General features: G+C 35.5%; 2 protein-coding genes across 2 annotated transcripts; both read right to left on the bottom strand.

The window, feature by feature from the left end:
* Positions 1–1,384: 1,384 nt before the first annotated feature.
* LOC124941309 (potassium transporter 7-like) lies at positions 1,385–7,397 on the bottom strand. Its single transcript, XM_047481610.1, has 9 exons — positions 7,122–7,397; positions 5,732–5,975; positions 5,392–5,640; positions 5,225–5,275; positions 4,232–4,492; positions 4,091–4,143; positions 3,887–4,001; positions 2,908–3,162; positions 1,385–2,837 (listed from the first exon to the last, which is right to left on the bottom strand). Exons 1-9 carry the CDS (start codon positions 7,122–7,124, stop codon positions 1,750–1,752), a joined length of 2,319 nt encoding a protein of 772 aa, XP_047337566.1. The 5' UTR covers positions 7,125–7,397; the 3' UTR covers positions 1,385–1,749.
* A 517-nt stretch (positions 7,398–7,914) lies between these two features.
* On the bottom strand, positions 7,915–10,731 carry LOC124942811 (probable WRKY transcription factor 19). Its single transcript, XM_047483368.1, has 3 exons — positions 10,627–10,731; positions 10,455–10,499; positions 7,915–9,954 (listed from the first exon to the last, which is right to left on the bottom strand). The coding sequence occupies exon 3, from the start codon at positions 9,693–9,695 to the stop codon at positions 8,067–8,069; it is 1,629 nt and encodes a 542-aa protein (XP_047339324.1). The 5' UTR covers positions 9,696–9,954; positions 10,455–10,499; positions 10,627–10,731; the 3' UTR covers positions 7,915–8,066.
* Between the last annotated feature and the right edge of the window lie 14,869 nt (positions 10,732–25,600).

Raw genomic sequence — 25,600 nt, 5'->3', positions numbered from 1 at the left:
GTGCAAAGTAAGTGAAAGAAAATCTGATTGACTTGATAAACTTGATCGAGTTGAGAGAGTAAGAATTCAGAGTCAAGAGAACGAAAATCAGCATATTCACCGTTGTGCTTTGCTTGCTCTATTTATATCAGAGTCAAGAGAACGAAAATCAGCATATTCGTCGTTCTGCTTTGCTCGAATCTTCTTCTTGAATACGTGGCACCTGGTACGGTCGTCTGGCAAACGGGATCTGCTTTGCTCGAATCTTCTTCTTGGGCAAACGGGATTTTAGACGTATGTTGCTTAGTAGCTCATCTGCATCTGTCTGAAATAATAAAACTCTAAGTATCACTTATTTGCAACTAGTGAGATTCGAACATGAATCATCCGCGTAACAAACATAAATATTACCACTACACCACTCAATATGTTAATTTATATATATATATATATATATATATATATATATATATATAATATGACTAACACTAATTGAACTTAGTTTTATTAAGTACAAAATTAAGTAGATTAAATTATACTAAATTAATTAATACTTTAATCTAACAATTTCTCTATTTTTTATTATTTAAATTAAATTATCAAAACTAAATGAGTTCATGATTTAAACACAATTCAACAATTTATTATTTTTTATTATTTAAACTAAATTATTATAACAAGGTGAGTTAATAACTTAATCACAATTCAATAATTTCTCATTTTTTTTATTATTTAAATTAAATTATCAAAACTGAGTGAGTTCATGATTTAACACAATTCAACGTCATTTATTTATTATTATTTAAATTATAAATAATAAGTAAATTTTCATTTTGAACAATTTGTTTAAATTTATTTGTGTAAACATATAAGTTAATAAAAAAAAGTTGTATTTAATTTCTCAAATCCAAATAATTATTTTAACATGACATGTTGACTATTGAACAATAGATACGTCACCATTGAATGTTATATAAGGACAATTATTTTTTCCTTAAACAATACTCATTTCATTATATAATTATTAAGTATAAAATAAATTTAAATAATAATAAATAAATAACACTAAAAAGAATTCAATTACAAAATTTATTATATTTGAATAAATAATATTTTTTTAAAATAAATTTATAAATATTATTTTAAAATTAAATAATAAAAATATTCCTAAAAAATTAAAAATAGTTAATTCAATTCTCATTAAACATTAAACACTATTACTAGTACATTTTTAGCCCGCATTTCTTTCAGAGTGCGACTAATTCACATAGGTTAAACACATAACCCGCAAATCTACTCAACGAATTTAACTAAACGAGTAAAACTTGCTCTTTGTCAGACTCGACCTAGAATCTCATATAGGCTAAAAATAATAAAATAAAATTTTAACCTAGTAAAATATATATATTATAAAGAAATAAAACCTCATCATCATGTATATTAATGTATATTAATAATACTATTTGTGAATTTTAAATTAAAATACAAACACTATAAATCATTCTATATAAAATATACTAAAAAATCACCTAAAAACACACACACACACACACACAAAAAAAAATAAAAATAAAAATAAAAATAGTCACTATAATTAATTACAAACATCTTTCACATATCAATAAATTTAATCCTTACAAATCACCCCCAAAAAAAATACAATCAGATTCACATTTTCTTCATGACTACACTTAATGGTAAACAATATATTCCTTCAACAATATATTCCCACCAAATTAATGTTGGCAAAAACCAATTCAAAACTTGACTTTAAACATGATAATTCATCCCCACACCAATCAAACTTATATGAGGAATACTCAAAGTAACCGCGGGCGCCCTACAATTCTTCCTCAAAAACGAATACGCAATATCGATCACAAACTTCTTCATAACCGTCGAATTCCTCTTCACCTTCATATGCGTATACCCCATTATATAAGTCAATCCACCGTCCCTAGCCTCCATAAGCTCGTTCAATTCATCTCTAACTTGCGGATGCAAATGGTTCATTTGAGCCGATGACCTAACCGTCCCATTCCTTTTCCTCTGCACCAACTGCGCAGATTCCTGCTCATACGATTCCTGCAATTTCAACAATGCAGCAGACTTACCATTCGTAACCGTCGTCGTTTTCTGCAACCTCCTGTTATAACTATTCCCGCCACTGCTCTCTCCGATAGCTGCCTCAGACATAACCAATCGCATCCCAAACCTCTCCCCCGGTATTCCATGAACGCTTCCTTCCGCCTCCAACCGAATGAACTCTGATATACTCAGCACGAGATGATTCTCGAAACTGTCGTCGTCTTTATGCACGTCTTGGTAACCGTAACGAACGATGCAACGATACATTCGGTACGTTTTTGGCCCGATTCTTCCGATTAGGTAACGCTCTTTCGGGGAGACGTAAGGAATCGGAACCGATTTCACCGTTATGAATATTATCACTTGTTGAATTGCGGGCACGTTCGTCATGAAATGGGAGAATAATGCGGGAACTCCGGTTACCATTTCGGTATAGATTAGGCAGATTCCAGGAACCCTAACGATCCCGAGGCTGGGGCCTAAACCGAGGACCCATCTCATAGATAGTTTGTTTTGGAGATCATATAGATATTTCCTCTTTGTGCCATAATGCCAAACAAGCATAATCGTTAGGAAGAAGAATGATAATACGAATGAGACCCAACCGCCTAGGGGAATTTTCGCGAAAGATGACAGTAAATAGATTGTTTCGAGTGATCCGAAGAATAGTAAGAAGAGGACGGAGTAAATGAAGTTCTTCTGCCTGACGAAGATTATGACTAACGAGACTAGAAGTGTTGTCACGAAAGCATCAACAATGCATGCAATCCCTGCAATGAATTACGCGTAAGAAAAAGGATCGAAATAAGACCAGTAAGGGATAAGGATCGTGGTTTTTACCGTAAGCATTGGCTAGGAGTGTTGTCTTTTGAAAACCGATTAAGATAATCACACTGAGAATCATGAGGATCCAGTTCATTTCTGGAATGTAGATTTGGTCGTCCATCCATCTTTCTTTCTGCACAACTTTCACTCGGGGGAAACAACTGAAGGCGTTGCATTGCTTCACGATTGAGAATGTTGAGGAGATGACAGCCTGACAAGTGATGATAGCAGCTAGATTTGCCACAACAAAAACTGGCCAAAAAAAGGGATCTGGACATTGAAAAGACTAGTTTAGTAAACCAAAAGACAATTCTTTTATTTGATAATATACTATAGAGTCGCGCATACTAAGAACGCCTTGAGTTGAAATAGGGGCTAGATTCTTAAATTAAAAAAAAAAATACTATGGAGAACTGTTTAAGCAATTTTGGTCTCATCGCAAATTTCGCTACTTAACTTAAGGCAGTGTTTCATAGCTTAATCTAAATAATTAAGTGTTCCATCTAAAATTACTAAATTATTTAAATTCAGCTTAAATTAAATTAGAAAATCTGAATTAATTTGGTAAAATTTGAATGACTTAACTCGGTAATATAATAAAGTGTAAAAAAAACATCTTAAACCATTGTAAATTAATCAGATTAAGTTCCTATAAGAGTAAAATAGTGTTTAATTCCACATTTTATTAAATCAACTTATGCATGAAGTACTTATTTGGTTTATTCAATATTTTATTTTTAGTCGACACTTAAAATCCAGTATTCAAAATTTGAGCACTAAATTTCCAGTTTTGTCAAACGCACCCTTAACTATTATATCTGGACATTGAAATTCTAAATCTAACTATGGATTACTGTTTGTTAGTGCCGAAATTTAAGTGGGAAGTGGGAACTCAAACTGAATATGAAATATAAGAATACTGCAGCATAGCATACTACCAAACATTGACATCTTTAGAAGCAATTGTGATGAGTAAAAAAAAGAATATATATACCTGGAACTGATGAATAAAAGGATGAAGATATTTTAGAATAATTCTTCGTAATATATGCAGCCTGCCCCATGTACTGAAGCACCAGACACGGGTAAACAACAAAAGAAAATGAAACCTGCAAACAGATACGACTCTTCAGAATTCACATCAGCTATAAAGCCAAGAGTATAATTGAACACATAACTAAAAGAAAATTTCACCTACCCTAATGGAAGCAGCTGTGAAATGACCAAGGTTAGTAAACATAGCTCCACTACCTGTGGACAACAAGAAAAGGATTCAATTAAACTACAATCAGAATGAGTAATTAAGTGATGCCAACTCTGTTGCAACTGCGAGACTTACCCGTAATGCAAAGGATTATTCCTCCCAGAGAAAGCCAACCATCTAATCCTGTTTCCTTAAAGAACTTGTAGATGTACACAGGAGAAAAGGCAAGATATATTTTTGGATTCCACTTGATAACGTTGTAAAGCCCAAGAGCGGCAATAACAAGCAACCAAAGGAGCACAATAGGGGCAAACAGAAACGCTACTCGGAATGTTCCACGATGTTGCATCGCAAAGAGTCCAACTAATATTGCACAAGAAATAAAAACTATCCAACCTGCAGAACATTTGAAAGTGTTGGATACTAAACTCAAAAGAAACTCCTCACTGGAGAACCCATGACTACTTTTTTTTGTTTCTCTCATTCTTTTGTAGTCGAAAATTGTCACATTCATATTTCTTGGATAACGATATTTTTGCCTTCTCTGTCAAAAGTTTTGTCAGCCACTTCTTTTTTCAACGTTGTAAAACTACAGAATTCTCATTAGAGTAACCATTGCATCTTAAGATCATTGGAGTTGTTTATGTTTGGGATTATTTGAAAATTATAATCATAATTTTGATGGGATCTTACAACTTAACAAGGCATATTTTAAAATTTATTAATTAGTAAAAGAAGAATTTTTTTTTTTAAATCCCCAATACAATGCCTGGATTGATTAGTAAAATACACATCCAAACTCAACAAGATCGTGCTTCATTTTCCATCTTTTCTCATCAACCCTGTTCTCAATTGCACATAGAAAACCCCAATTGCACAACATTTTGGTGATCATATCTTGTTTTACCTTATCCAAGTTACTAACATATTTTCTCTTTCCCTATTAAAGCATCATAATTTTCAACTTTATTGAGCCTTGTTTGGAGTTGATTTGATGAAGAATCACTCCTAGAGACTAGAGAGAAGGGTGATTACCTATCTAGGAGTGATTCCAAACAAGGCCCAGAGCAACCCCCACCAATCAGGAAAATTGAACAACTAAAAAATGAAATAAAAAAATCTATTTACCGCTTTGAAAACTGGAATCATGAGCACGGAGACCTTCAACGGATGCCAGCACTGCAAAAGTCAGGTTACAAGTGATCATTGTTTGGTTTGGTGCAAAACAATTTACATAGAAGAATATGATCTTGGTAATATTGAGAAGATAAAAAAGACGAAGACAGTGCCATTACCAGAAATAGCTGGGGTCAGGACACCATCACAGAGCAACAAGGAAGCCCCAAATAATACCATCACAAGTAAACAAGTCTTCATTGATTTATGCTGCTCAATGAACCTCTTAAATTGAGAAGTCGAAACATTCCCACTTGTGTCTCTTGAAATTTGATATGACGTGATCTCTTCATCCACTGCTTGATAATTACTAAGCAAACTGAATTTTCCATGCCTGCAAAGTAGAGAGTATAATGCAAAAGGTCCCCCTGAACAAATAAAAAACCTATGCTTCAGAGCAATATCGCAGATAAAAAAAAAACTTGCAGAAAATCTCCAATTTTTTTGGTCAGGCCTTACCTTCTCCATTATCATCTGCGGTTAACATAAACAAAACATACTTGAAAAGTAGAAGAATGGTGAGAGTCCAAAAGATCAAGGAGAACACTCCAAATACAACATCTTCAGTTTGATGGTTATATAACCTCCCAGTAAATGTACTTATATAAACATAAAGAGGGGAAGTGCTCAAGTCTCCATGCACTAAGCGAAAACTCTGATATGCTAAAAGAAGAACATGCTTCCCTTGATTTTTATTTTCCACCTGCCACAATCAACCAACCAAAATGTTAGCATCAAGGTATTCATGATACTTTTACTACAAATTTCTTCTGAACATATTAAGAAATCTTCAGTAACTTCAAAGTGTCCTAAAATGTTAACCCCGTAAATTTAACAACCTGGCTTTAACATAAAGGTTTCTCAGTGTTGCAATAACTAATAAGTAATGTATGTAGGGAAAACCACTTAACCATACAAGGAACCAATAGGCATCTAAGATAAACTTTGAATTTTGAAACACCTTATTCTAATAAAGATACGCTAAATCTCTCAACTGTTGCACAAGTCATGTTTATTAACTGTTTTTTATTTTTTGGAACAACGACTTAACGTCATTTCATTAAAAAACTTCAAAAAAGGGAAAAAACGGACATGAGTTATTTGAATCAAGCTTGAACAATGAAGAACGACAACAATGAAGAACGGAATTCAACAACCACAATTACAAAAAAAATTACGCCATTTTGAAATCGGTGTAGCATTTGAAAGAACACAAAGTAATCTCATATTTCTGGTTTGGTCTAGTTTCTCCAAGGCCTTCTCACTTGGCCAAGTATGACATACAATTTCGTTTGTCAAGATCAGCTAGCAAGTTTGCTTTCAAATTTACAAGCAAAAGGACAAGTCAACAAATGGAAAACATTTAAAATGCCTATTCATTTGAATAGTACTTAAAACTAACAGAACAAATTTATTCGATCCCGATCCTGCTTCCAAAAGTGGAATTCATAAACTCCCAAACTAGCCTCTGAAAGTAACAAAACATTGATAATTGAAACCTGATCAATAACATGACTAAAAACAACTAGGATTCCAAGAAAACAAGCATTAGATCGCCAAGGTTTCATTTCATCAAATGCATCTGATAATAATTTAAAACGAACTGAACTTATTGTCAAACGCTACATAGAGGAGCTCCACTAGAACTATTTCAGATCCCTAAGGCCATGATTTACGTTAGACATGCTAATTACATCTAAATTATATATATATATCTACAAATTCTATCAATAAATGTCTAATCCACAACAAACAAACAGTTTCAGATTCCATTTCCGATCTAACAAATGTAATAAAACAGATGAACAGATGAATTAAGATGAAATCTAGGTTTATGAAAGAAGAATACCATGGCGGTTCGTGAAAAGCTGTCAGTGATTGTATCTAAAACGATGCTCGTCGAGATCTTGAGTGATGAACGAGAAAATGATATGCATATTGTTGCATAGTATGTGAGCGTGAGAGAAGGCGATCAGAGGAATAACTAGAATCAGTTGTTGAACGCTTTCTGGCGACTGATCCAAAATCTCGTGGTGGTGATTTCAGTTGCAGAGTTTGCGATTTCTGAGGAAAGGAGAGAGAGAGAGAGAGAGAGACCGGCGATTCTGGAATAACGAGATAATTTTTCCAATTTTTCTTTTAGTAAATTATCAATTTTAATTACTTAATTCAATCCCATTTGTTCTGTATATATTTTAATAAAGAAATAATTTTTATTAAATTGAAATATGTATATATAACTTAGAAGCTCAAATACAAACTTAAGTCAGTTTGAACAACTTCACTTGATTAAATATTTTTGTAGCTAACTAAACTAAAATTTGCTATTTACAATACAAGATTGGCTAGACTTAATAAATTTTAAACTTAAATTAAACTTTTAAATATTTTTTTTAAAAAATATTTATTTTACATTTGAATTTTAATATAAAATAAATAAATAAAATATTATTTATTTTCAGGATCAAAAAAACTTCACCATCCTCCAGTATTAAACAAGTCAGTTAAACTTAAGTATTGGCTCATTTAAAAATTTAAATTCTAGATACATACAAATTAATTAGTCAAATTGTGGTCAATTATACAAAATTAAATTTTATTTATTTATATATATATATTAAGTTTTATAAAAAGAAAGAAGCCTAAGCAAACACAACAACCATGCATAATTGTTTATATACAAAGAAATATTGGACATGAATAATAATGAAGTTTACAATTTCAATAACACACATAATTAATCCCTTATTTCTACATAAATATACCCCCAAAACTATATATACCAATTAATTATTCAATTGAGTGAGCTAACTTTCTTCTCCATATTAATATGGGAACCACTTCCCGAAAGCAAAGCCATTAGGCTCCCCCCATGCACCCTTCCTTCCGGAACCAACACACCACAACTCTTAACCCCCATCCATTGGGCCTTCGAATTGTGAACCATGATAGAATCGAGGCTCCCACCACTGCCATGAACCCGTTTGTCATGGACCAAACCAGCGTGAGCCCCACAAAGCCCACCCTTATTCCTAGCATACGAGTTACAAAGTCCCGAACCAACCTCCCCCCAGCAACACCTCTTACCGCCACCATGAGCCTTACAGAAATCAGTACTACCCTGAGCACTCTTCCCACACCCTTCGGATTGGCACCGCTTCCCTCCACCGTGTCGAACGCAATAATCTGTCCGACCACGCGCACTCTTAGTACACTCGACTACCGCACACCTCTTACCACCTCCATGAGCCACGCATAATAGCGTACCCCCGTGAACACTCTTCGGACAACAAACATCCCCCCATCGAAAACTACATCTTTTCCCACCACCGTGTCCTTTGCAAAACGGGGTACTACCTTCGGCCCCTTTATTACACCCAAAAAACGTACACCTCTTCCCTCCCCCATGCGCCTTGCAAAACATCGTGCTGCCCTGAGCTCCTTTCGTGCAGTCGGAGAACTGGCAACGACGGCCTCCCCCGTGCGATATGCAGAGACCCGAGAGTCCTTCCGCACTCTTCGTGCAGTTCTCCTCTCGGCATCTCTTTCCGCCTCCGTGGCGAATGCAGAACCCCGACTTGCCTCGGGCAGCTCGAGAGCAGTTGTCGCGGTTACACCTCCGCCCACCACCGTGGGCAATGCAGAAATCAGTTCGGCCCTCAGCGCTCTTGGTGCATCCGAGGTACTCACATCTCCTGCCGCCTCCATGGGCTTTGCAAAAAACAGTTCTACCCTCTGCTCCCTTAAGACAACCGAGTTTCTGACATCTGCGACCGCCTCCATGTGCGATGCAAAGACCGGAAGCGCCTCTTGCCCCCTTTCCACATCCCTCGAACTTACATGCTTTAGTACTACTATTACTACTTATACTACGTGTCTCGTTTGATACTTTCGATTGTGAGATCCCGGAAGTACAGGTGACTGATCTTTTCGGTTTTGTAACTAGTTGTGAGATCCTCATTGAACTTTCGATGGGTGAAGAGCTCGTATGGACTGCACTAACATCAGATTCAGATGGTCCAGTGGACATGCTTAACATGAGATCAACCTTTGGCTGCAAATAGCTAGGAAATGTCTTTGGATTGGATAATTTCTCCTTGTTGTTGTTGTTGCCTAGATGTAGGGAGAAATTGAGATCAAGCTCCATTGAAGACTTCACGTCACTTTCTTTCGCCCAAGACAAAGTAGAGGATATTGTTGAAGAGCCAGAAGACTGTCCAAGTCCAAGAAACAGTCCTACATTATGGCCTGCATCAATCAAGTTTCTCTTCCGTTTCATACCCCTTGAAGAAATGAAGAACGGAAGTGAACAATCTAATGAATCAGATGGTTTAGGTTCTAAATGAACAGAATTGCCCAGATTCTTGAATGCATTTTGGGAAGAGTTTGCAACAAAAGCTGAATCCTGCAGTTTGATATCCATAACCGATAGTGACAAAGCAACACCCTTATTAGCTTCTACCAAAAGAACAGCCTGCCTGACTTCCGGGTTTGACCAAAACTTGAAACAGAACTAACTAGGGTTAGAGGTCCAGGAAAGAAAACAACCTACCCCCACTAACAAATCCAGAAGTATCACACCGATCCATTCTCTATAGATGTTTAAACAGAACTTCAGATTATCAGAAGAAATCACCAATGAAATAAAGAACCATCAGAACTTGATAGTTCCAGACATCATCCTGCATATTAATCCATATATTAGCAGTGTTGCAACAGATCTTCAAAATTGAACTACAGGTTTGAGGTTAAAAAATAACTTCTACTCCTTCCTCTAACCCAAATACCATAGAAATTCAAACCAAGAAACTCATTTGCATTTCAACATGTTAATTCCATACTCTCATCACTAATCCACGTTATGTTCAGGTACTTGAGCTAGAAACCAAGCTCAACTCACTTAAATCCACTGTAAACAACAATTTTGATCCAAACTTCACAGTATTTGAAAATTATTTGCACAAACTGTATAATTGTCTACATAGATCAATCTCAGAACTGTGTCCCTAACAGATGTATAAAACATTTTAGTAAGAGACTTCACATTATGACCGGAAGTAAAAAGGTAGAAGGAACAAAGGAACAACCGTCGATAAAATCACATAGTATCTGTTTCTCACATGTACAACCTCTATACAAAACCTAGATTCAGATCATCAAACACAAGAACGTACTTACTTACCACAGATCCAGAGACGAAATCCGAGAGATTCACAAAAACGAACAGCTGCAAACGCACGCACAATCAAATTATTCGAATGAGAAGCAGACGAATCGAAACAAACGATGAAAACATCAAAACGAGACAAATAATTACAAAAAGTGACAAATACGAGCATTTAGAATGATTTTACCTTGAATTTGATTCAGAACGAAGGGAGATGGTATAGGTTTTTGAAGGCGCCGGCATGAAGATGAAATTATAGAGAGAGAAAAATGGCGGATAAAAGAAACCGCTTCAGTTTTATATTCTTGGCGCTGAAGATGGAATTAGCCGCCTAGGGTATTATCACCGGGAAATTTGATGAAATGGCACCCATAACAGGGGAAATTCCAAAAAGGGCCCCCGCCTACTAAAGTTGGCAAAAAGGGCCCTTTTGCCCCGCGAAATGTCGGAAATACCCCTTCGGCGCCATTTCTTACGCTCAAAGACGCGAATTACCAATCACGCGATTCATCTAAATCGCGTGAGTTCATCACCGCGATTTAGATGAAACGCGTGATTGGTAATTCGCGTTTTTAAATGTACGCGATTTACCATGCACGCGATTTAATCTAAATCGCGGTGATGAACTCACGCGATTCAGATTAAATCGCGTCCATGGTAAATCGCGTCTTTAGTCGTATATATAATTTTTCGGCCCTAATTTAAAACAAAACCTCCCCGATTCTCCCTCCCACTCCGACTTCCAAAACCACGTCTTCTCAACTGCCGACTTCCTTCAACATCGATCAAGATCATCGTTCCTCAACATCGTTCCTCGTCCAACATCTTCGACTTTCCACCGTCTATTCGACATCATCGTCTTTCCACCGTCTTTTTGACATATTCCGGTGAGTTTAGGGCTTAAGAGTTAGGGTTAGGTTTTGATGTGTATTATTCCGTTTATATTGATTTATATTGATGTATTTAGGGTTTAGGGTTTGGTTCTGGTTTCGTTTATGTGTGTAAATGCTTTTAGGGTATATGACGAGTATTGTATCAGTGTTCTTATTCTGCATGCATACATTTCACGCTTATTCATTCATTTCTCGTTTAAGAAATGACATTTCCGTTTTTGTTATGTGCTTGTGAAGAAATGGTATTTAGGGTTAGGGTTTAACTTTTGCTGCTTTACTGCACCTTAATAGAATGCCAATGAGACAGGTTTCGTGTTTGTTATGTGCTTGTGAAGAAATGGTATTTAGGGTTAGGGTTTAACTTTTGCTGCTTTACTGCACCTTATTAGAATGCCAATGAGACAGGTTTCGATGTTATATCAAGAAATTTAGTCAACACGTGCTCCTAATTTGCCGTGCTGAATCAAAAGCCATAAATGATCCACACTGTATGTTCACTTTCTTGGACCATATTGCACTTGCTATAGGAAGCAAATATATCTTTCACTTTTACCTTGATTGAATGCATTTCTAAAAGTTGATCAAGTGTTAATATGTTTAATTGGAGGCTGCATCTAGATGAGTGTTCTTATATTGAATACATTGATTGTAAAATCCTTTTTGATGAGTGGATGACTCGGGAATATATATGTGCATCTATACACTAGATGCTATGATTGAACTGGACCAAACTATTTTCTGTCATGATTTATTCTGTTCCATTTTTGTTGTTGGTCTTACTATTTAATTAAATACTTATTTTGTTTTGCTAATTATCATGGTGATCCCATCTTCTTCCTTGTTTTGTAGATGGAGTCCACTACAATACCCGAGTTTGCTGGGAGGGTATCCTGGAAAACCAATATGGGAAATATTGCTGCCAAGTTTGCCAAGATGAATCTAACTGAAAGGGTAGAGGAAACCCAATTCAGATTCTTATTCAAAGGGCACCCGTTACTGCGTTTCTCAGGAATGATTATACACCACATGCTCCTCAGGAAGTCCAGCTCAAATTCTATGGAGATGAAGTTCCTTGTGAATGGAGAAGAGCTGTGCTTCGGGATGAGGGAGTTTGCATTGGTTACAGGTCTCAATTTTGGGAGATTCCCTACTGAGCAAACAATTTTCAACCAGGTTGAAGAATCTCCAACTTTGGTTCTTAAATATTTTAAACGTATTCCACTTATTAGAATAGCAGACCTTCATTCAAAATTCCTGTCCTGCTCTGATAGGGAAGATGCATGGAAATTGGGGCTGGTATACCTTGTTTCCCATTATCTCTTTGCCCTTGACCCGAGGAGGATAATAAATATGAAACTCTTCAGCATGGTCGATGACATCGACACCTTCCTCAATTTTCCATGGGGAAAGGTGGCCTTTAGAGCAACCATGAAGGGTTTGACCAGAGACCTTGATCGCTACAGGAAGCTGTATCTGCAGAAGAAGGATGCCGCCTCGGGGAAGAAGAACAAAGACAAAGAAAAAGATGTCGATGTTTCTTATACCGTATATGGGTTCGCACTAGCCTTACAAGTGTGGACTTATGAGGTGATCCAAACTTTTGTCCCCAATCTTGCAATTAAAACGACGCTTCAAACTGAAGAGCCTGTCTGCCCAAGAATAATACAGTACAAATCAAAGAGGAAGAGCACTGCCTCTGATCTTCAAACTGCCCTGCAAGGCACGATTGTTAAGCAAATGGAATTGTCTGAAGAAGAGAAGATCTTATATGCTGGGGATGACTTTGAAGATATGGGAGGTAATGTTTATGATGTCTTTTTTGATCTTGACTGCAGAAAGAGGAAATTTGGAGATATTGACGATGGAGTTCCTCATAAAAAAACTGTCATGAGGAAGAAAAGACAAATTACTCCAGCCAAAGCCAAACCTTCCACAAGAAGAAGAACCCGCAACCCTACCCCCAGCACCAGCACCAGCAGCTCTTATTCTGTCGAGAGCGCCACGAGTAGAAAAGACGAAGAAGAAGAAGAAGACGAAGACGAAGAATCCTCTCCCCCAACTCCAACAGCAACAACTCCCCACGATAGATGTAGATTGGATCAACTTTCGAAGGAGTTAAATGAATTCAAAACTGTAATGAGAAACCAACTGACTCTCTTCAAAACTGAAATCAGAAATGAAATAAGGCTCATCAAAACCGAAATGAGAGATGACATAATTCTCATTAAACGGATGTTAAAGCAACTACAGCAAGGGGAGAATGATGTGGTGAACACTGAGGACAATGATGTGGTGATTTTGGAGAAAGACAATGCTGTGCTTGTGGAGGAGAATGAAGTTGAGGTATGTATTTCTTGTATTTCCTTGAATTTGGATAATTGGTGCATTTCTTGCATTTTGACTAATTGAAGGCTTTTCTGTTTATTGTAGGATGGACAAGAGGAAGACAATGATGTGCTGATTTTGGAGAAAGACAATGTTGGGCTTGTGGAGGATAATGAAGTTGAGGTATGTATTTCTTGCATTTCCTTGCATTTGTATAATTGGTGCATTTTTTGCATTTCGACTTATTGAAGGCTTTTCTGTTTATTGTAGGATGGACAGGAGGAAGACAATGTTGGGCTTGTGGAGAAAAAAATTGTTGAGGAGGACAATGAAAATGAAGAGAAGACAGTTGAAGATGGTGTTAAAAATACTGAGGTATGCATTTCTTGCATTTGGTGCAATTCGCGCACTTTTCCTAATTCTTGCATTTGGACTAATTGAAGGGCTTTTCTGTTTATTGTAGGATGGACAGGAAAAAGACATTGTTGGTCTCTTGGAGAAAACCACTGTTGGGGAGGGGGAGGACAATGGCAATGAAGAGCAGACAGTTGAAGATGGGCAAAAAAATTTCGAGGTATGCATTTCTTGCATTTGGTGCAATTCGCGCACTTTTCCTAATTCTTGCATTTGGACTAATTGAAGGGCTTTTCTGTTTATTGTAGGATGGACAGGAAAAAGACATTGTTGGTCTCTTGGAGAAGAACACTGTTGGGGAGGGGGAGGACAATGAAAATGAAGAGCAGACAGTTGAAGATGTGGAAAAAAATTTCGAGGTATGCATTTCTTCCATTTGGTGCAATTCGCGCACTTTTCATATTTCTTGCATTTGGACTAATTGAAGCGTTTTTCATGTTTTTGTAGGATGGGCCGTTGTTGGAGATGGAGAATGTTGGGAATTTGGAGGAGAAGACAGTTGAAGATGGGCAAAAAAATTTCGAGGTATGCATTTCTTGCATTTGGTGCAATTCGCGCACTTTTCCTATTTCTTGCATTTGGACTAATTGAAGGGCTTTTCTGTTTATTGTAGGAAATGGAGAATGTTGGGAATTTGGAAATGGAGAAGACAGTTGAAGATGGGGAACACAATACCGAGGTATGCATTTCATGCATTTGGTGCAATTCGCGCACTTTGTCTATTTCTTGCCTTTGGACTAATTGAAGGGCTTTTCTGGTTTTTGTAGGATGGACTTTTGTTGGAAATGGAGAAGACAGTTGAAGATGGGGAACACAATACCGAGGTATGCATTTCATGCATTTGGTGCAATTCGCGCACTTTGCCTATTTCTTGCCTTTGGACTAATTGAAGGGCTTTTCTGGTTTTTGTAGGATGGGCTTTTGTTGGAAATGGAGAAGACAGTTGAAGATGGGGAACACAATATCGAGGTATGCATTTCATGCATTTGGTGCAATTCGCGCACTTTGCCTATTTCTTGCCTTTGGACTAATTGAAGGGCTTTTCTGGTTTTTGTAGGATGGGCTTTTGTTGGAAATGGAGAAGACAGTTGAAGATGGGGAACACAATACCGAGGTATGCATTTCATGCATTTGGTGCAATTCGCGCACTTTGCCTATTTCTTGCCTTTGGACTAATTGAAGGGCTTTTCTGGTTTTTGTAGGAAATGGAGAATGTTGGGAATTTGGAGGAGAAGGTGGAGGAGCAGGTGGAGGAGCAGGTGGAGGAGCAGGTGGAGAAGCAGGTGGAAGATGATGTTGAAGAGAAGGTTGAAGAGAAGGTGGAAGAGGAGGTGGAAGAGGATTTCGTTGTGCAGAGGGGTAGGAAGGGGGTGCAGAGGGGTAGGAGGGTGGTGCAGAGGGTGGAGGATAATGAAGATGAGGTATGCAATTCTTGCATTTGGACTAATTGAAGACTTTTGTTGCCTAATTCAATGATTTCTTTGTAGGTGGACGATGATTTCGTTGTGAAGAGGGGTAGGAAGGGGGTGCAGAGGGGTAGGAAGGGGGTGCAGAGGGGTAGGAAGGGGGTGCAGAGGGGTAGGAGGGTGGTGCAGAAGAAGGTGGACGATCATTTCGTTGTGCAGAAGAAGGTAGAGAAGAAGGAGGACAAGCGGATAGATGAGGATGTGGTGGTACTGGAAGATGCATCCCACATCCTATTTAAGAGAAAGAGGACGGCGTCGAAAGCTGTACTTAGTCCCTACGTCGTCCCTCGGCCAAGAAAGAAGACGATTGTTGTCGATCCTATGTCGACTTGTAATGAGCAACTGAAGAAAGAGTTCAGGAAAGAATTTGCGAAAGGGCCTAAATTTAAAGATGTTCAACTCCCTGATGGTGCTGGAGACCTTAAGTTCTTCACTACAATTCTGAGGTTAAATAGGTGGCTAACTGATGTGGAGATGAATGCAGCAATTTGTCTGCTAAGAGCAAGAGCAGTCGCCTACCCTAAGTCGTACCCGGAGGATTTCACCATCTTAGATTGCCAGTTTGGCCCTTTGGTTACTTCATACTATGACGATTTTGTTGCTGACTCGGTTGATCCAGAAAAACCAGAAGGCCATACTTTCTCTGACGTCTTTTACCACTACCACTGGGGTAGAGAAGATAAACATATGCCCGGTTGGAGCAGTGTTGATGTTATTTACTTCCCCCTCAACCTCAACAACGTACACTGGGTACTGTGTGTTATTCGATTGCAAGAATGGAGAATTGATGTTTATGATTGCGATCAGACAATTTTCAATGATGAAGAATTAGGAAAATACATGAAAGCCATTTGTGAGTTGTTGCCGCCCTTCCTTCATAAAGCAATGTCTGAAGTTGAAATGGTCAGGTATCCTAACATGATAAATGAAACTTTTAGATTTCATAGAATCCCACACCCTGAAGTACCAAAAGCAGAATGGAGTGGGGACTGTGGCGTTTTTGTATTAATGTATTTAGAGTACCTGACTGCTAAACTTGGTCTAGAAAATTGCATATCAAAGAATATGCAAGTATATAGAGAAAAGTGGGCAGTCAGGTTGTACCACCAGATTTTAGAGCCATGAAGTTGTAAACACTGAATTATTGTTGTATATTGTTTTGTAAACACTGAATTATTGTTGTATATTGTTTTGTAAACACTGAATTATTGTTGTATATTGTTTTGTAAACACTGAATTATTTCACGTGTATTGTAATATAATTCACGTGGTAATAGGTATCATAAAATTCACGTGTTTATATATTTAACGTGGTTGTAATAGGTATCATAAAATTCACGTGTATTGTAATATAATTCACGTGAATTATATAAACACGTGTATTACGTGTATTGTGTTCTGGAATATACCAATATAATTCACGTGGTTGTAATATAATTCACGTGACTTATATAAACACGTGTATTACGTGTATTATGTTCTGGAATATCCCAATATAATTCACGTGGTTGAAATATAATTCACGTGTATTGTATTACGCGTGATTCATAACTCACGTGTATTACAATATAACTCACGCGTATTGTAATATTACAATACACGTGAATTACATTACAATACACGTGAATTATACACGTGAATTACATTACAATACACGTGAATTAGCATTGTGCAATATATATGCGTGAGTCACTCACTGTATGGCCAACCTGTATGGAAATATCTGTATACAAATTTCAATCACCATACAATATTCGAAAACCAACAACAATCAATCAGCATACAATATTCGAAAACCAACAACAATAATCAGTATACAATATTCAAAATTGCACAGACAATATTCAAAATTGCACAGACAATATTCATGTTTGTGGCTGAGATGATGGCGGCTGAGATGATGATGCTCTTGCAGCTCTTGCAGTAGAGGGTGCAGGCATTACTGATTTGCATGTTGCCCTGTTGTGACCCTGACCACCACATGAGCTACATCTTCTCGGCACCTTACGAATTTCACCTTGGGATGACCTACGCTTTGTTTGAGGACGCCCTTTCTTAACCTTAACAGGTGGTTTAAGGCACACTCGTTGCTTGATATGTTCTGGAATATCCCAATACTCTTCATGACAAACTGGATATATTGTTTCCGCGTAAGCATTGACCCACATTTCACTTGAGTAATACCTGAAACATGACAATTGAACATGTGAGAAATAAAGTTAGTTAGATAAATTCAATAGCAAATAATCTAAAGTAAACCTTGAGCAGAACTCATAGGCATCCAATCTATGGGTACGTGAAGCAGCCAGGGCATGAGTGCAAGGAAGACCAGATACATCAAATACCCTACAACTACAACTCATTCCTCTCAAGTCAACTTTATAATCAGATTCACCGTCATGGACATAAAACTCGAAACGGTTAAGTGGATGAACGTTATATAATCTGGCCTTCTCAGCTTGATCACGTAAGAACTTTTCATAATAAAAAGATAAACGTTCATTGTGATTGGAAGCTTTTTCTCTTCGACTGTTAAACCAATCTTGTAATGTGAATCTTAAATAATCAGCTAAGATTGATATGGGATACTTTCTAGCTTCCCTACTTTGACTATTGAAGCTCTCAGCGTAATTACTTGTCATTTGATTGTATCGTTTACCCGGAAAAAATGCACGACTCCATCTCTCAAACCCAATATCTGCCAAATACATAGCAATACGAGGGTCCTTAGCATTGATCTTGTCAAAATGCTGATTAAACTTCAAGATTGTGTATGCTTGAGAAGCCAAACCAAACTCGGCGTGGCAGTGATCGGTTTTGAATTTGGCCATAATATTCATCTTGATATGATATGTGCACGCACCGTGGTCAGCTTCTGGAAAAACAGCACACAAGGCATTGGCGATGCTTGGGTGTCTATCAGATACAAACACGAGATCATCAACCAATCCAATTGCATCTCTAAGTTTTTGCATGAAATAAGTCCAGGAGTTGTTATTTTCAGAATCAACAACGCCGAATGCAACAGGATAGAGTTGTTCATTCGCATCTAATGCTATCGCCACCAATAGCTGACCTCCAACCTTGTGCTTAAGAAAACTGGCATCGACGCACAATACTGGACGACAACAGTTTTTGAAACCCCTAATTGAGCAGCCTAAGGACATGAACATATACCTGAAATGACCGTGCTCATCCGTCTGGATGTCTGTTATGGTACCCGGATTGTTCTTCTCCAACATGTACAGGTATGATGGCAATTTACCGTAAGAATCTTCTACAGTTCCTCGCACCGCCATTAGGGCCTTTTCTCTAGACCGCCAAGCCTTATTATAAGACAACTTTATTCCATAAGTAGTCTGTATGTCTTCCATTATTTTCTTGGGCATGTGGTCATGGTGATGGTCCATGTACTTGATCTTCATGCATTCCCCAAACACCCATGCTGGTGCTGGCCTTTGATTCTCTTGCCTCGTCACAATTGAACAGGTATGATCTTTTACGAATTTACGAATCTCAAACATTTCCGAGGAATTTACTCTGACAGCACGCAGTCTCCACTTGCAATTCTTATCCAAACATTTCACAACCCAAAGTTCTTTTTTTGACTTCAACACTTTGAATTCAAAATGATTAGTCATGGCATATTTATATAACCTCAGCTGAAGTTCTTTTTTATTCTCAAACAAAGAACTGACTTCCAATCCGATTCCGGTACTTACTGCCTCATGTAAAGGATTTTCACTACTTGGTATGTTACTAGCAACCCATTCACTGCAGCTTGGTTGAGTACGAACAACAACATTGTTTTGTTGTGTACTAGGAACCCAAGAACCGCTTGGATTTGGATTGGTACTAGGAACCCAATCAGAACTACTAGGTTGGGTAATAGGAACCCAATCATCATCAGCATCATCCCCCACATTCAGACGCAAATGTTCATCTTCAATGTCATTTTCAAAGAAAACCTCACGCTGCATCGGGAAGACGTCGGGGTCATCAATTTCTGGAACAGCTACACTTTCTTGAGTTGGTAGTGACTTCTCTACTAAGGATACACACAATGGAGTGCGGTTGTGGACTGAAACTGCTTCATGTAAAAAGAACTCCACATCCACATCTTTTTTTATATCAGTTATATAAGAAAATTTGGCAATCATGCCAGGAGCATTATACTTGGCTTGAAGCAATAAATCATATCTAGATTTGTCAACATCGGTAGCAGAATAAATTTGATCAACTAATTGGGCATAAGTAGAATTTTGGGGAACAATCATACCGCTGTTTGACTTTGCAGAAAAATGAGTAAGATCGTCCGTAGTTTTCCACTCTCCATCAAAGTAAAGAAGTACAGGTACTTGAGCTGCAATTGAAAACAGTTCAACATCACAAGAATTGAAAACAGTTCAACAACATCACAAGAATTCAAAAAAGTTCAACAACATTACCATAAATTAAGCACAACAAAAATAACAGAATTACTATCAAATAAAGTTCATTTTTAGTTATTCTAAGTTTGGATTTTAAAAGCCTCCAAATTTTAATCTGAAAGATAATACAATAATATATTATGTTAATTAAGAAAATATATCTTTTGTACATAATCATTTTGTCTATCAAAAACAACTTTAAATAAGAAAGTAGCAGCTACAGAGACAACAAATCCTAATCCTAAACCCTCTCTATATTATATTAAAGCTATAATTATTGTGTTAACCATAGGATGATGATAGGTAAATTGAGAATTTAGTCAAGGGTACAACACATACAAGTAAATAGACACCAACTAAATAACATCTTCAAATAAGTATTCAAATTGAACAAACTTTGTTTCTTACAAGACTCTAATGAAATCAAGTCTATCAGTACTAACAAATAATAACATATAACAATTGTTAAGTGTAAATGAACTAACTGAAAGAGAAATATGATTGAGTAAAGACTGTTTATACCAAAACCATATATATACCCAGCTTTATACTCTATCAAGTTCAAAATTTATCATCATTGTTAATAAATAAGCCAAGGTTCAATATATAAGAAACAAGCCATAGAAGTACAGGTTAGGGTTTGATGATAAACAATTTCAGATATTATTCTTCCTTTCAATTCAATTCATTTCTTCTATCTGAATCTTTCATCTCTCTTACTCTCTTAGTAATGATAACTAAGAGTGTTTACGTAATCAAATCATTTCAATCATCCACAAATTACCCTTATTTGAATAGCATTTTAAATATTACATAAACATACCCATTTTGAGAACGAAGAGTAGTGGGTAAGCTGCTGCTGCTCGTGGTCGGGTTCTTCAGGGTATCGTGGTGTCGTCGTAGTCGTCCGCTGCTGCTGCTCGTGGTCGAGTTCTTCAGGGGAGGGTCGAGTCGGAGTGGCGAAAGCGAGAGAAGAGAGAAGGGGAAATTAAGGATTCGTGGTTTTGTTATAAATTAGGGCACAAAAATAATATATACGATGAAAGACGTGAATTGTTATTCACGTGTTTCATCTAAAACGCGTGAATAAACTCACGCGTTTTATTGTGAAATGCATTCACGTGTTTCATCTAAAACACGTGAATAAACTCACGCGTTTTAATGTGAAATGCATTCACGCGTTTCATCTAAAACGCGTGAGTTTATTCACGCGTTTTAGATGAAACACGTGAATAGCAACATTGTTCCTTGTTCCTTGTTGTTTGAGTTATGTGGAGAATATGCGTGAATAACAACATTGTTCCTTGTTGTTTGAGTTATGTGGCGAATAACAACATTGTTCCTTGTTGTTTGATTATACACAATACGCGTGAGTTATGAGGATAAGTTATGATATTGTTAACATAAGTAATAAAGCATAAATAGAAGAATATTCAGTAATATAAACCACCATAAATCATAAATATCCAAATTAAGTATTGTTATAAACCATAAATATCATAAATATCATAAATAAGCCATAAATAGAAGAAGAACAGTAAGTCTAAACAACTCCAAATTAAGTAAGCAAATGCTGCAAATCACAAGCAGCAACAGATTGAAGCAACTTTGTATGAGGAACAACATGTTCATCCAATATGCTTGACAAAGCAGCCGCTGTCTCAAAAAGCCAATTGTCGGGGAGAACATCAAAATCCTTTTCAATTGATCGATACCTGCTGTCTATCTCGAAGTATACTATTATAGTTTTCGCATCCCTTGGCTCAGCAAATGGATAATCTGGATTATCCGATTCTTTAATAGTACCACCTCCAGCAACTATTAACTCAATGAGATCCTGTTTGTAAAGTGTGTTGAAATTCCCTACAAATATAAAAATGTAACCGTCGAACAGTTTCGAACGCTGAAAAACCAACAAAGAAGATAATTTCAGTTATCATGCAAAAAAAGAAAAAGTACAGATAGGAGGAATAATACCAAACTCACATTATTCAACAACAGAAGTCTGCCTTTTCTAGGACCACCTTGGGCTCCATGATTATCATGTTTAACCTCATAAGGTTCCTCATCAACACAGTTTTCGGTTTCCAATGATGATTTTATCCCTAAACAAATGTGTATGAAAATAATTTTTAATCTAATTTAACAGACATATGTATGAAAATAATCTTGTTAACAGAGACTCACAATCAATAGTAAGGACCCATTTCCCGTTCAGAATTGCCTTCAATACTTTTTGAGTTCGGCCGCATGCACCATTGGGATCAGTGTAAGCAATAACATGAGTTACATCTTCTCTCCACTTCGGAGACACCCTTGCACCAAAAGTGCGAGCAAATTCAACTATCAACAACTGTGTAAAACAATAATATAATGGTTATTACATACAAAACTAGTTAATATGGACATAGTAGAGAGAATAGAACATACATTATTTTCAGGTGATAATTGATTGGGACATAAGGTCATAACAGTGTTTGTTGCCTGCATATTATAAAAAAAAAAGAGTTGAACGAACTGAGAAAACAATTTTATTAACAACCATTTTAATACATACCATTTTGTTGAACGAACTGAGAAAACCACACGGCAGCTCCTGATCTAAATACTACAATATCCATCATTATAAACAGCAGAATATACATCAATAGCTAACCATACAATATTCATGTAATTGAAAATCAACAATCAATCAGTATATATAGGAAAACCAAACCTTAAACCCTAAATACAACAATATCCATGAATATGAATGGCAGAATATACATCGAAACCTAACCCTAAACATAAATACTATAATATCTATCAATATAAATGGCAAAATATACATCAAAACCTAACCCTAAACCTAAATACATCAATATCCATTATAAACAGCATAATATACATCAAAACCAAACCCTAAACCTAAATACATCCATATAAATGGCAGAATATACATCGAAACCTAACCCTAAACCCAAATACTTCGATATACATAGGAAACGGCATAATATACATCAAAACCAAACCTTTACCCCTAAATACACCAATATCCATGAATATAAACGGTAAATATACATCAAAACCTAACCCTAAACCTAAATACTTCGATATACATAGGAAACGGCATAATATACATCAAAACCAATCCTTTAACCCTAAATACATCCATATCCATGAATATAAACGGTAAATATACATCAAAACCTAAGTCTAAACCCTAAGCCCTAAACTGACCTGATGATGTTGAAGAACGATGATGTTGGAAGGATCTCGAAGATGTTGAGGAACGATGATGTTGAGGAACAATGATGTTGAGGAACGCTGATGTTGAGGAACGATGATCTTGATGGATGTGAGAATGGAAAGTCGGCCGCAGTCGGAGTGGGAGGGAGAATCGGGGAGGTTTTGTTTTAAATTAGGGCCTGAAAATTATATATAAGACTAAAGACGCGATTTACCATGGACGCGATTTAATCTAAATCGCGTGAGTTCATCACCGCGATTTAGATTAAATCGCGTGCATGGTAAATCGCGTACATTTAAAAACGCGAATTACAAATCACGCGTTTCATCTAAATCGCGGTGATGAACTCACGCGATTTAGATGAATCGCGTGATTGGTAATTCGCGTCTTTGAGCGTAAGAAATGGCGCCGAAGGGGTATTTCCGACATTTCGCGGGGCAAAAGGGCCCTTTTTGCCAACTTTAGTAGGCGGGGGCCCTTTTTGGAATTTCCCCTGTTATGGGGGCCATTTCATCAAATTTCCCTTATCACCTGATTGCTAGACCACTGTATCTTACTTCATTCCATGAATTTGGACTCCATATTTGGCTATGTTCACTTTCTCTGTCTTTCTTAAGTTTCAATAATATATATGATTGATTTAAATATTTTAGAATTACACATAATTCAACAATATTTTTTTTATAATGAAATTTATTTAATTAATTAATTAATTAAAATACTATTTATTTTAAAAAAACTTAATATATATTCATATCTTTTAAATTTTTTTCTAATTTTTTTTTTCTTAAATTAATTTTATATACTAATTGTTATTGATATATAGTTTGAAATTAAATAATTATTTATTATTAAATATTTAATAAAGGATCTAATCGTGATTAATTGAGATTTCAACATCTTCTTTTAAATCTTACAATTTGGTGATACTCATAGTTAAATAAATAATTTATGTCATTCATTTAACTACTCATTCTTAGCAAAGAGAAGGTTTTAAATATATATTAATTTAAAATTTTATAGTTAAATTACTGATATTAATTAATTATTTATTTATAAATATTATGTAAATATTAAATTAATGAGTTTAAAATCTTTAACAAAATCTCATTTTTAACAATAAAACAAATTGAAGAAAAAAAATATTAATTGACATTATTACCTACAGAAATCAATTTCAATTTGACTATTGATCCAATTATAAATATTATTATTGTTAATTAGGTGGAGTGACACAGGTTTTGTTTAAGGGAAAAAAATGGGTTTTATTTCAGTTTTATCAAAAAAAAAAAAACATTATTTTATAAAAAGTATAAAAAATTAGTTTTTAAAATTTGAAGATTAATTTGTCTTTTGACATTAGAGGATATGGTTTAGGTAAGAGAACGATGATTTAGAGAAAGAGGATAAAATTAAATGGTAATTTTGTAATTTTGATATTTAAATGATAAAATTATTTGATTTATTGATTGATAAAATATTTTAGTTTTGAGATAAAAATTAAATTTTATTCCAAAAACTCTTTCATCAAATTAGGTATTGGTCTTTCAACTCTATATCATTTGTTTTTTTTTTTTTATAAAATAAACATTATTAATATATATATATATATAATATGCTTAACAACTAGCTCAAATCACAAGAAGAAATTAATGGGACATATATATGATTTAGAACTAAAAACATAATATTTAGGATTAAGGAAGTAATGGTCCCACACTCTCAACATCTCATTACTGATTTATTATGGTCTTTTTATATTTAATATAAATAAATCACATTAAACAAGCTGCTCTTAAATATATATTATCAAACTTGTTGATACTACTTGTTAATAAAATTCACAAAAACGTTTTGATGAGTTGACATTTCATATATTACTTTTTAATAATATTTAAGGCATATAATTGAAATGGTAAAAGTATTAAGATATGTATTGTAGTAAAAATTTAAATTAAAAATAATAATAACTAATGATTATAATATATTTTAATATTTAAAAAATTATATATTATGCTCTTAATTTTAATAGGAATGAATTTGTACGTAGATTAATAATATTATTTTTAATAAATTGTTTTTAAAATAAAATGAATGTACTAGTTTAGAAATTTGAAATCTTATTACTGAATGTTTGAATTAATTTATTTGTGTTAGTTTTCAGATTTTGAATGTTATTTCAATTTAATGTGTAATATTTTATTTTATTATTAAATAAAATAAGATTTTATCAAAATAAAAATTCACATGAGCCGAATTGGAGCCTCTTACTAATATTTACATATTCTTTAAGCAAAAATTTATATATAATTTACGTCAACTAGCATCACAATAATCCACGTCATCAAATATATAATTTACGTCATTATATATTTTCTCTTGTATTCTCTTTTTCTTAATTAAA

This window comes from Impatiens glandulifera, chromosome 6 (genome assembly GCF_907164915.1).
Source record: "Impatiens glandulifera chromosome 6, dImpGla2.1, whole genome shotgun sequence".
In the NCBI taxonomy this organism is placed as follows: domain Eukaryota; kingdom Viridiplantae; phylum Streptophyta; class Magnoliopsida; order Ericales; family Balsaminaceae; genus Impatiens; species Impatiens glandulifera.
This window is presented reverse-complemented; position numbering and strand designations above follow the sequence as displayed.

Bases quoted from the DNA above. Each gene is read 5' to 3' on its own strand.
- LOC124941309 (XM_047481610.1), bottom strand. The intron at 5,641-5,731 runs GTAAGGCCTGAC...TTATTTGTTCAG, and splicing joins CGCAGATGATAATGGAGAAG to GGGGACCTTTTGCATTATAC. The intron at 5,276-5,391 runs GTAATGGCACTG...TGACTTTTGCAG, and splicing joins CCTGACCCCAGCTATTTCTG to TGCTGGCATCCGTTGAAGGT.
- LOC124942811 (XM_047483368.1), bottom strand. From the start codon at position 9,695: ATGGATATCAAACTGCAGGATTCAGCTTTTGTTGCAAACTCTTCCCAA.